Source organism: Fistularia commersonii, chromosome 12, assembly GCF_037954325.1.
Source record: "Fistularia commersonii isolate RoL2024-O1a breed Wild chromosome 12, RoL_Fcom_v1.0, whole genome shotgun sequence".
Classification (NCBI taxonomy): Eukaryota; Metazoa; Chordata; class Actinopteri; order Syngnathiformes; family Fistulariidae; genus Fistularia; species Fistularia commersonii.
Window position 1 is genome coordinate 8,261,299 of NC_141295.1, and position 13,439 is coordinate 8,274,737.

The following is a 13,439-nucleotide window of genomic DNA, read 5'->3' on the forward strand; positions in this document are numbered from 1 at the left end:
CAGAAGTACACGGCGATACAACGTAAAGTAAAGATAGAGGTAGCAAAGACAAAACAAAGGGTGTACGATGACTTATGCTCGGATACACAGTAAGGAGGGTGAGAATGATTTATGCAGGATGGTAAAACAGAAATAATGATGGAGAGGATGTACAACAGGTCCTGTTGAATGCCAGATGCCTGACAAATGGAGACGAAGTGTGATAGTGCCTATTTTCAAGAATAAAGGGGATGTGCAGAATTGCGGCAACTATAGAGGGATCAAGTTGATGAGCCATACAGTGAAGTTATGGGAAAGAGTACTGGAAACTAGACTCAGAGCAGAAGTCACCATTTGTGAATAGCAGTATGGCTTCATGCCTAGACAGAGCACTACAGATGTAGTATTTCCTTTGAGAATGCTAATAGAGAAGTACAGAGAAGGCCAGAGGGAGCTGCATTGTGTTTTTGTAGAGCCAGAAAAAGCCTATTGAAGGGTGCCAAGGGAGGAGCTCTGGTATTGCATGAGGAAGTCTGGAGTGGCAGAGAAGTATGTTAAACTGGTGCAAGACATGTATGCCAGCTGTGAGACAGTGGTGCAGGTGTGCTGTAGGGTAACAGAGAAGTTCAAGGTGAAGGTGGGACTCCTTAAAGGATAAGCTCTGAGCCCCTTCTTGTTCGCAATGGTGATGGACAGGCTGACAGATGAGGTTAGACAGGAATCTCCATGGGCCATGATGTTTGCAGATGACATTGTGATCTGTCGTGAGAGCAGAAAACAGGTAGAGGAAAATCTAGAGAGGTGGAGGTATGCTCTGGAAAGGAGAGGAATGAAAGTTAGCAAGCAAGCAAGCAAGACAGAATATATGTGTGTGAATGCGAGGAACTCAGGTGGATTGGTGAAGTGCCAGGGAGTGGAAATCAAGAAGTTGGAGGATTTCAGGTACTTTGGGTCAACAGTCCAGAGCAATTGAGAGTGTGGAAAAGAGGTGAAGAGTAGGGTTTGAGCAGGTTGGAATGGGCAGAGAAAAATGTCAGGGATACTATGTGACAAAAGACTATCGCTCAGAATGAAAGGAAAGTTGTACAAGACAATGGTGAGACCAGCGATGCTGTATGGCCTAGAAACAGTTACAATGACGAAAAGACAGGAGGCAGAACTAGAGGTTGCAGAGATGAAGATGTTGAGGTTCTCTTTTGGAGTCACCAGGATGGAGAGGATCAGGAATGAGTCTATCATAGGAACAGTACATGTTAGGTGTTTTGGAGAGAAGGTCAGAGAAGCCAGACTGAGATGATTCGGTCATGTAAAGAGGAGGGATAGTGAATATATTGGTAGATGGATGCTGGAATTGCAGCTGCCAGCCAAGAAGTCTTGAGGAAGACCAAAGAGAAGATTTATGGACGTAGTGAGAGAGGATATGAAGGTAATTGGTGTGAAGGAGGAGGATACAGATAATAGGGTTGGATGGATAAGGTTGAGTCGCTGTGGCGACCCCTGAGAAGACGACTCTATGCTCCATAGAGACTGCAGAAGGCATCCCTGCCTTTTCTGATGGATGTTGAGTCCATTCCGCATTGTTTTGATTACTGTTCTAGTTTTTGACCTTGCCTCCACAAAAGCCCTTAGCTGCTTAGCTCCTGCCCCATTGCTTACTGACATCTAACTCTTATCAGAGACTTTGATTTTATTATAAATAATGTACTTTCACATATTGAAATCCCAATGTTATTTTTTTCTTCACTGTATTTTCTTTCCAACAGGTGATTTTATTTGTATTTCATATTTTCTTTTTTTAATATCTGCGGACCCCATTTTTGTTTCAGTTGCCCCATTTTTCTGATTTAAACAATTGCACTAAGTCATTTTCTCTATAAATAACTCTTTGTAAACACCCGGACAAAAATAAATACAACATACTTTTAATCTCGAAACACATTTAAATGATTGTTAGATATCTGTTCAAGTAGAATGTTGAACCAATTTCCAGGTTTTGTTTGTTTGATCGACATGGAAAATTAATCAGCTATCTGAATATCTTTTTAAACACACACACACACACACACACACACACACACTCATCAAAAAGCACATTACTATCTCACCTTTCACCACACTATTGCTAATAAAATAATTATCTTCAACAGGTCAAAAATCCCATAAGAAAATAGGACTGGTAACAACACAATTCACCAAAACCAAATCAAAAGCGCCAGCAGTAACATCTGCACAAGAGTCATAAATTAAACTCTTGAATTCATGATATGTGGGTATATAATTTCAAATGTATGGGGAGAGAAATAATGAGCAGCTCCTTTGAACGTTATGATAAAATGTACTAAATCTCCAATCTGTGATACCAAATTATTAAACTTGTCTTTGCTGCTGTAATGCCACAGTTTAAATTTGGGTTAATGAAGTCTCCCAGCTAATGGCTGGTGGAGTGGCGAGGGAGGCTGTGGTTGCACACTTAACGGAAAATGTGCACGGCTATGCGCAGAGGAAATGGAGGAGGTTATCCTCCCATGCAGAAGGACAAAGTGAATCATCCTCCATAAACAGCTTACATCTTTTCATTTTTTGCTACTTTTTGCCTTTCTCTCATATAAATGCTGATTATTCATATTATGCTCAAGCTTGATGTGTATGTTTTAATTACGCCGGCACGGAAGTATGCAGAATGATTTTTCTTTATCCATGCTGCATTTTTGTCCCTGATTTGGTGCGAACCAGTGAAACAAAGATTTATCATTAAATGTCTCAAAATTATTTTCCTCAACAATTGTTTTTTTTCCTTGGTAGTTGCTGTGTATAATTTATTTTTGTGTGGGCCATTGCCACAGTGTGCTAAATATCCATCTGACAGACAACCCAGCATTTATTCCTCAGAAGGATCAATACCACAGCGCCACAGTCAGGAATTCGTTCTTCAGCCATAATGGGTTGTTGACTTGGACAGGGTATTCTAGACAAATGTGTGGGGTGTTGTGTCATTCACATATGCCCAAGTTATTTTATTTTCACAGTACTGTCATAATATTGTCATCTTTCCTCAACATTGTGAACAAAGCATATCATTTGAAAAACTCAGTTTGAATATTTTCTCTGAAATTGTTTGGAAATATTGCAAATAATTGAGAGCCATTTAAAGAACTAGAAACAACAACTGACAAATCCAGCATTATTTGGGCTTTTCACTGCAGCCTAGTATCCATTGGCATGCCAGTTTAGGGTTGGTGATGATTCCCAGAAAGTTAGTGGTTACTGTTTCTAGGGGGCTGATATTAAAGTTATGTTGATTAATACAGATGATGTACGTTTAGCTAACAACACAGAACCAACGGCATAATTGAAAGTAATGTAGCTCCAGGGCGCCACAGGCCAGTGTCTCCTTGAGCCGGTCCCAAGCTCAGATAAATGCAGAGGTTTGCGTCAGGAAGGGCATCAGCCACAAATAATGTTGCCAAAACCAATCATGAGAATCATGGCTGATTCATATTAACACTAATAACAGGTGAACCACCATTGTTCACTTGACTGAAGCTGACTGAGGATTTTGTTCATTAAATGCATCTTAACACATTATATGCTCAGAATGCCTTATGGCATTACTAAGAGAGTTTTCCTCCTTTCCTTTCTGCTTTTCCCTTCAGGGGTTGCCACGGCAAATCATCCTCCTCCATCTAACTGTATTCTCTGTTTCCTCTTCTCTCACATCAAGAAACTTCATGACATCATTCAGTACATCCATTTATTTTCTCTTTGGTCTTCTTCTAGGGTTCCTGGTAGTACCAACCCCAGTATCCTTCTCCCAATATGTTCACTACCCCTCCTCTGTACATCCCTCTCAGCGTTATCTCCAAAACAGCTAATATACGCTGCCCCTCTGATAGACTCATTCCTGATCCCATTCATCCTTGTCACTCCCAAAGAGAACCTCAACATCTTCATGTCTGCTACCTCCAGCTCTGATCCTTTATTTTCCTCAATGCCACTGTCTCTAAACTATACAAGATTCCTGGTCTCATCACTGTCTTGTATACCTTTCCTTTTGTTCTGGCCGATACTTTTATCACATATACCCCTGATACTTTTGACTTTCCCTCATCCAAGAGGCTTCTTCAGTTCTGCTCAATTCAGAATTGAAGAAGCCTCTTGAATAAGGGGTGAAACATCTTCAAGTGACAAAATTTAAGTCCAGTTGCCAAGACAAGAAGATTTCACCATGACATTGATGACCAAGAACCTCCACAGACATCCTCAAAGGGATCTTTCCATCTTCACATCAATACTCTAGTCTTTTTAATACGTTTTCCTCTCTATCCTTAATCACCTCAACCTGCTGCACATCCCTCCCACCTCTATCTCTGTTTTGCCAACCTGTATAAATCATTCTCTCCCTTCTTACTCTCCAACTTAGCATACAAGTCATCATACACCCTTTGTTTGGCTTTTGCTTCCTCAACCTTTAACTTGGGCTACATCTCCAGGTACTCTTGTCTGCTCTCTTCAGTCCCCTCAATCTCCCACTTCTTTGCTAGCCTCTTTCTCTGTCTAAATTCCTGCGTTTGTCCTGCCCTGTTCTGCCTTTGTCTTTTTCATCTTCCTTGTCACCTGATTCATCCTACAAACCAGCGATCAATCCTGTCTACCTAAACTTTCACCTACCCGTTCTTTGCAGTCAGTGATCTCCTTGAGATTAGATCATCTGTACAACGTGTAGTCTACCTGTGTGCTCCCATTTCTGCTCTTTTAAGTTACCCCATGTTCCTGTCCCCTCTGGAAACAAGCATTCACTACAGCCATTTCCATCCCTATTTCCAAAATCCACCACCACCTGTCCCTCTGCGTTCCTATCCTGGATGCCAAACCTGCCCATCACCTCTTCATCACCTCTATTTCCTGCACCAACATGTCCATTGAAGTCTGCACCAATTACCACTCTGTCACCTCTGGGGATATTCTGCATCACTTCATGTAACTCACTCCAGAATTTTTCTTTCTTCTCTAACTCACATTCCACCTGTAGGGCACAGCCACTAACAACATATAGCATCCTGAGTTAATTTTCTAGCTTTAGATTCATCAGCCTATCTTACACTCTTTGCACCTCCAGGACATTTCTAACAAACTCCTTCAAGATACCTCAATTTCTTTTCCTGTCAATACCATGATAGTACAACTTAAAACCTGGTCCTAAGCTTCTAACTTTGCTTCCCTTTCACCTGACCTGGTCTCCTGGACACAGAATATATCCACTTTCCTTCTCTGCAACAAGTCAACCAACCCTCTAGCTTTTCCTGTCATTGTCCTAATATTCAAAGTCCCTTATCTAAGTCGCCGACTCATGTCTTTTCTCTTCTCTTTTGTTCTCTCTGCTTTTGAACTCGCAATTCTCCTCTGTTCAACCCTCCCAAATTTCCAATGGCACCCTGTAGGTTATCGGCACAAATGGCTTCAATCAATCTGATATGGAAGTCATAGGTTTTATATGCATGGTTGTTTTGGTTTCAAGCCAGAGGCCCTTCCTGTCACAACCCTCTCCATTTATTCGGGCTTGGGACAGACTCAGAAAGACACTGGCTGAGTGGAAAATGCTAGGCTGCGTTTTCCTAATAAAGAAGAAATACATTAAAAAATAAATTCTGTAGGACAGGATCATCACCTTTAATTAACAATTATATATGGCAAAGTCAGTTGTTGTACAAAGTTTACCCAAATAGGTGGTGTGTCCATACATAACATTTGTGACTGAACATGGATGCTCGAGTCTTCAGTAAAGGGACAGATTTTAATTTTATTGCCGATGACATTATGGTTGGTCTGAAGTTGTGCATGTCTTTTTTTTTTTTTTTTTTTTTTTTTTTTTTTTTCACAAAAAGCATTCTGACTTTTCAAGATTTTTTCTGGTTAGATATGTGATTAGCTAAGCATTGTTCTCAAGTGCATTGGTAAGAGTTTTTACAGCCTGTTGTTTTCAGCTCAAGTAGTGGGATTTTCACATCACAGCAAACAGAGGGTAAGTCATTGATATAGTTACCAGTTGTTAGATAGGAGTCCAATGCCACTGAGACTTTCTGTAAACAAATTGTTGCCTTCAACAAAAGGGAAACTCTTTAAATCCTGCTTATTTCAGTACTGAATTGGTTTTGGGTCCAACCAATTGCATCTGAAAGTGGGTTTTGTGTGGAGCTCTTGTTAGCATCAACTAACACGCATCAACTAGCATCATGGTTGTAATAATAACAATAATTCCAAATTACAACACCTTGAAAAGCGCAAGAACAAAATGAAATATTGCAATGGAAATAAGATTAGCACATGAAGGGTTTAGAGGTCATTGGACGAGATGTTAGTTTATGACAAGAACCCAGATGAACTAATTTACTTAATTTGTTCTTTAAACCAATATAAATGTGCCTCATGTTATGTTACATGTACTGTATGTGAGCAAATATTATGGTTTGGAATTAAGGGACAATTTTTAGCAATGAAAAAATATAGAGCCAATTTTTGCTTTTGCTCATTCATGAATAAATATGTAATTACCTTTTCACATGCTATTGATGCAATTATAGTGATTATGAAATGTCCAAATCTCCCCTAAGCTCTTAATGACGTTTACCTTTTTCAGTCACAGACAGCCAGCATTATAAATATCTGTACTAATTAATTTCAGACTTGATTTAAATTATTTAAAAGTAAATTTTATATATTGTTCTTGTTGTCCAACAGTCAGGTGAGTTTGTTTATGATACTGGACTATTGATCGTGGACTCCTTTTCAAAACTCTATTTCTCATATTTTTAAGATATTTAAATGTCTCTCTTATTATTCAAATGTATTTTTAAACTCGGACAACAAATCAGCAATTCCTCGCTCTTTTCATTGCTCTATTAATTATTGTTCTTGGCAACAATTAACTTCTATGGCACTCATCAGCCACTGTGTGCTTGGCTGTTTGTTTAATTTTACTGCTGAGGCAAATGAAACTGATTATAAAGAGAGCTGCTAGAAAAGCGTGCAGACAAATGGCAAACTGCAACATTAACCAAAACAAACACATATGCTTGGCAATAGCCTCAGACTAAGCAATGTAATTTGAGAGCTTGATTAACTGTGGCATCTAACTGAGTATTTATCCAAACTCAGTCAGCATGTTGAATTTAATTCTCTCAATGAGTGAATGTGCAAGAGCATAGTTCCTTACTCTTGTCCATGAGGATGTTGAGTGACTATTCTTTTTCATCTACATCGATTCCATAAATCTCTGCCTCTCAGAGAAATTGTTTTTCTTTGCTATTGTCTCTGTTTATGTCCATGTGCCTGTACCGTTCTGGTTTGTTTCTTCATCTCATGCTTCCTCTCTCTCTCACTGTGTTTCTTGTAATGCAGGTCTATCTGTCATTTCCTCTGTCACACTTTCTGGATCATCTCAAACACAAACACAAACACAAACACACACACACACACACAAACACAGAGAGAGAGAGAGAGAGAGAGCGAGAGAGAGAGTGAGAGGGTGTGTGAGAGAGCAATAGAGAGATACATTTTCCCGCGTTTCCTCCTCAGACTGAGTGAGAATGTAGTGTACTATATGCACAGTCTGCAAGCAAGATTTTAACTGGATACGTCACAGCCAGGGGAAGGGAAAAGGGAGGGACAGAGGAGAGGAGAGAAAACGATGAACAGATACAGAGAGAGAGGGTATAGAGGGATATATTGACTCAAAGCTGGTCTTCATGTTTCTTTGTGTGTGAAACAGAGGACGTGAGAGCAGTCAAGATGGAGCACTGGCACAGATGAAGATTGTCCCTGGGTGCGTTTTTTGTGGACGCTATATTTGTGCATGTTTGAATATGAGGACCTGTGCGTGTCACTGTCTGGAGGATCTGAGACAGTGAGTTTGAATGCAACATCCTGCGAGTGATCATTTGTACAAGTGGGTGCCCAGGCTATGTATTAGGGTGTTGTTACATAAGACTTGAATGAGTGACTGAATGAGGCTTGGTTTTGAAAATGGAACGGGCAGTGTGAGGAGTTTTATCTGTAAGATTTAGATGCACGTGTGTTTTGAAGACAGTCTGTTTGACCATTGCAAGTTAGTATGGCAGGGGATGGTGTTGGTGATGGGGTGTCGTCTGAGTCGTGTTTTGTTCGGCAAGGATTATGTACTGGCCTTAGAAGCGCAAAACTCCAGCGAGATCAATGATCTCAATCTATAACTCTGTTGGGTACAAAGCTGAATTCAGTTAGAATCTATCAACACACACACACACACACACACACACACACACACACACACACACACACACACACACACACACACACCCATCTATCTATCTATCTATCTATCTATCTATCTATCTATCTATCTATCTATCTATCTATCTATCTATATAAAACATAAGATAAACACATTACGTTAAAAAAGCTGCAAAAGTCAACAGTTATTTACAGTGAATTAACTGGTTGATTTTCACAGAGACGTTCTTTAAAATAGAAAGATTGTGCTTTTTGTGTTTTAATTCATAATCTATTGAGATATCAACCTCCCATTTTATTTGATGAATAAATTTGATTCAACTGTGGCTCCAAAAACACTTCTGCATACAACTATTTATCACTCAGCTCACATTATATACATTAGTCGTGTTTGGCTTATATGATTATATTCACATTCACAAGATGTAGGAAGTATAAAAGTGACTATAAATGGATACACAAGCAAATAAATAGATGATTGAATAGAAGCCAATAAAAAGATAAATAAATAAGGAAAATGGAGTCATCACAACCCCTGTGTCAGTGTTAATGTCTGTTGGCGATTTTGATTTTGAAACTTAAAGAAACTTCATGTTTTACCCGTTGGGTGCATGCAGTACTGTAGAAACCGTAATTATCAGAACCCTGTATTACTTCATAGTTCTAAAACATAATGATTACATCATAAAAATGGCAGACCACTGAGTTAATCTCTTTACAAGGAAATAAAGGAGACATTTCTTATATTGGGAGTTACAAGGTGATGCTTGTCATGATCTTATCAACTACTTCAATAAGATTGATAAAAGGAAAATGGATGTTGCAGATCCTTCCAAAGGATAATCACTTCATTTTGTTTTAGATTATAATTAGTAAACAAAGAAACATACAAAGAAAATGGCTAAGTTCAATTGCTGAATGTTTTCTGCAGTATAAAAATCAACATTTTTCTTAAGACACACTTCATATTTGTAGTCATGCTGTCAACAAAATTCAGAATAATACATTATGGCTTCAAGATGATAGTTAACCAACATTTTGCATGCTATGTTTAGAAGTTCAAGTTTGCTAAGGCCTGAGAAAAGATTTTAAATAGTAATGTGTGCAATTCAATCATGTGACTAACAGATGGGAGAGGGGTGACAGAAATTGGGCTGGTTGAGGAGTGAGAGAGTATGATACAGAAATTCCTGTCAAAATCTTCTGGTTGTGGCAGCTGCACTTGAATTTCTCCTCTTGAAGATGTTTCACCCCTCATACGAGAGGCTTCTTCAGTTTTTAATGACCTGTGGGGAGTTTATTAATATAACTGCAATCAATAGTTTTGGGCAGTCTAGGTTTTGGTGGCCTGTTATGTATATGTAGGAGTCAGTCGGCAGAAACTAGGTCTAAGGGGGTTGTCATTCGTTGGGACAAAAGAACAACTTCATCTTCAAGTTAAGATATTCAAGTCCAGCTGCCACAAAAAGAAGATTTCAGCCGGAATTCACCCCGACCTGGTTAACTGAGAACCTCAACAGATATGATACAGGAAGTAAGTGAAAAGAACATACACATGTAGTTAAGACTTCACAGCAATATATTTGAATATTCTTTTGGAGCGCAGAGGTAATGTTCTGGCACCACTTGAAGTGCAAAGGGGTAAAATCTACTTAGCTTTTATTTTCTTTTTCTTGCTTTCGAGAAATCAGGATTGCATGAAGTGGAGGACACGGTAATGTATTGGTTTTGTCTCCTGGGTGATTCAGGTGTGTTGTGAATTTCAACACATATTGCTAACGCTGACTCACTTCAGTGACCACTGCTGCTGCTGCTGCTGCTGCTGCACTGCAAATTGCAAAAAGTAGAAAATTGGTAACTCAGGGGAGGCATTTTATGTGTTACTTTGTTTTGTTTTTTCCCCTCTGAGCTCCTTTTTTCCCCAACTCTGCGATGAACACTGTTGTTATTCTGTTTTCCTTTTTCAAACCCTTCATTTTTTCTTTTTATGTTATCCTCTCATACCAGTCCCGTTGCACAGGCCACATGAGTGTGTCCAAACCCCCCCCGCCCCCGTCCACCTCCCACCTGGCCATCCCTCCTTCTTCCTCCCCTACCTCATCTGCCTCCTCCTCCATGGTGACACCCCAGTCCTCGGCTCAGCCCCCTCCATCACCCGTCAAAATTTCTATGCAGGAACACTTTGCTATCAACGTGTGCCCAGGCCCAATCCTCCCAATCCCACAGATCTCTGATTTCTTCCCGCGTTTCCACGACTACCCTTGCACGCCACCACCACCGAGGGAAAAGAAGATCCTGAAAGAGGAGACTTTCAACGGAGAGACGGGTGGAGGCTATCGAGATGGGGAGGGGAGTGGTAACAACAATGGAGACAGAGAGGAAGTGGCTGATTCTGATGATGATGACAGTGAGTTGTTAGGTTTCACAGCTTTGCGGAAATTGCGTTTAAGGAAATTTATAATAAGGAAAGTAGCTGTGAAATAAAACTTCTAGTTCGTATTTATACATTGTTTCTCAATCATAAAACACATATGCTTTCACAGTGATTTGGAAATCAAGCATTTTTCCAAAAGGGGTGCACTGTGCATTGCGGCTCCAGTAATGTATAATGCAATGATTCAGTAGTTGAACTGAAAGTTTCATCAAACATTCATTGACCATGGCAGATCAATTTATATTATTCACTGTCATACTTCGGTGTGGTTATCCAGTGCACATATGACTCAGAGTTGCTGAGTGTGTGTATGTGAGTAATTGGTATAATTGTAATTTTTAGCGTATCTTGGAACATTGGAGTTCAGCCTTCTCTTTGATCAGGAGAACAACTGTCTTCATTGTACAATTCACAAAGCAAAGGTAAATATAATTTCTAATCACAGATATAAAAAGCTCTCCATTGTTTATCGTTTGTCTGGGTGTTGGGGGGGGAGTGTGCTAGATTGCATGCACAACTGTATGCGTGCATAAGTATGTGGTTGCATAAACTTCCCTGAATACTCAGTGATATCAATGCTTTTTTGTTTACCCAAGATCACAGACTGCTTCTTTCAACCTTTATAAAGCAATGTGTTCACCATGGACATAGATATGCAGCTTATCAAATCGAGACAACCTCATTACACCGCGAAATGTTGGATTCTGACCATCACTTTTTTGTGACAGACATTCGGTATTGCCATAGTACAAGGACATTAGCCTTGCCTGACATGTTTGCTGTCATATGAGGTTAATTATGTAAATCAGACTCGATGGCTCACAAAAGGACAAACAATGCAAAAGACTCCAGTGGAAAACAAAGCCACAGGAAAAAAAAATACAGAAGCAAGAAACCATGCAGCTACAGTGGAGGAGTCTGTCATCTCTTTCATTTTTTCTCACTAACCCTGTCACTTGTTTGAAGTGTTTGAGGGCATGATGACGTTAACTTTGACAAAGCAGTGTGTGTGTGCGTGTGTGCGTGTGTGCGTGCGTGTGCGTGCACGCATGTTTGCTTCTGTCCACAGGGACTTAAAGCAATGGACTCCAATGGGCTGGCTGATCCATACGTCAAGCTTCATCTTCTACCCGGGGCTAGCAAGGTCACTGCTACAACCTTACCTCAGTGGCAATAACATAACATGTTCCCTCCCCGCATGGCATGTTCTGCCCAAGACATTCACTCTTTTCATGTTGTCCAACATCATAAATACACTTGTGGTAGTCTTGATTTTAGTTTTGAATCAAAAAGCAAATCATTTACTTTTTATTGTTTTGATATTGCTTTTCAATTCTTGTTTTTCAGTCACCAAGAAAATGTCAAAATGATCTTGTTAAGACAAAACGTGGTTGCTACCTGATTTTTTTCTGTGTCGTTTTAAGCCACTAAGAAGTGAGTATTTTGGGCGGTTACAGCTTGATGCGATTCGCTCAATGCGCTGCTTTATCAAGCACAAACATGTTCTGCTCTGCTGGATGGTTTGTGTCTTGTTTTCAGCTCAAGCAGCAGGAAAGATAAGGCATTCCACAACACTTACCCCTAGATCCAGACAGAACATCAGATCATAATGCGATCTGTTGTCATCCATTTTGGATCAAAGTTGATGCAAAAATTAGCTTATGATGACATGGATGCTGAGCAATGCTGGGTCAAATCAGGCAATGCTTTGAGGTCTAAGGTGCTAACAATAACAGTAAGGAGTGGGGAGGATGTCATCCAGCCTCTCCCCCTCTGTCTTCTGACCTCTTGTTTTCAGTCTATTTTGATAATTTCCTTCCTCTATCGTCTGTCTGAATCTCACTATCTTGCTATGACCCTGTTTGACCTTGAAATACCAACAGTGTGCAGGTAGGAGGGACACAATTGAGAGGAGAGGAAAATAGGAGAACTGAGGAAGGTGGGGGGACAAATGAGGGGAGGACAGCAGCAGGTGGTTGTCATGGAAACAGGGAAGATTGTTATACGGCTCACGTCAACAGGCGAGTGTTGACAAGGAGGGGAGTGGTGTGTGTGTATGTGCGAGTTTGCTGGGGGGGTGGTTGAATTTCTAAATGAGTAAGTACCCATGACCCACCATTTGTTAAAATCCACTGGGCATGGGCCACATAATTTAAAAAGTGGGAGTGTGTGCATGCAGATGTGAAGATGATGAAGAGAACACCACCCTCCACACACATACACACACACACACACACGCAGACACACACACATTTCTTCTTGCTTCAGAAAGGGAAAACAAATGTGTATAGTTTCAATCTCAGTGAAGAAGTTAGCTGTCAAATCAGTGAGAGCACACAGGGACACATGCATTGTCCCGTAGAGCCTCATTCACTCTCACTTTAAGCTGTTACCCTCCAGGACACTGTTTTTGGATCGCCAAAGCGACACATGTGGCATATAACCTTGGTCATATGCTGTCATATAAGGCTTCGCTCGCAGTCACACTAAGACGTGTGATGTTCTCTGTATCACACCCTCTGTCTTTCTCACACCAAAATCACAACTGAGGCATATGGAGCATACAGTCTGTTTGTGTTCATCCAAAGCCCAGGCAAATAAGGATCACAAGAGAGGTAATGTGCAATCTTAAAAAAGGTGCAGGCATGCAGACAGATGTAGAATAATGCAGGAGGGTATGATGGACAGATGGAGGGCTGGCGATAAAACATTTAGAAACAGAGGCAAAAGCACTGGTCAAGAAGGAAATGAAGGTGGTGCA

The 13,439-nt window shown here is 40.3% G+C and overlaps 1 protein-coding gene across 2 annotated transcripts in view; it reads left to right on the plus strand.

Moving 5' to 3' along the window:
- Window positions 1-7,657: 7,657 nt before the first annotated feature.
- The window catches only part of doc2g (double C2-like domains, gamma), a 34,736-nt gene continuing 28,954 nt past the window's right edge, over window positions 7,658-13,439 (plus strand). The window contains exons 1-4 of one of the 2 annotated variants that reach the window (XM_086156813.1): window positions 7,658-7,798; window positions 10,252-10,651; window positions 11,021-11,100; window positions 11,748-11,822. In XM_086156813.1, coding sequence (XP_086012939.1) covers window positions 10,270-10,651; window positions 11,021-11,100; window positions 11,748-11,822 — 537 coding nt within the window. In that variant the 5' untranslated portion in view covers window positions 7,658-7,798; window positions 10,252-10,269. Of the gene's footprint in view, window positions 7,799-7,906; window positions 7,922-10,251; window positions 10,652-11,020; window positions 11,101-11,747; window positions 11,823-13,439 lie in introns of those variants that run through there. The other variant, XM_086156814.1, reaches the window with a different exon arrangement.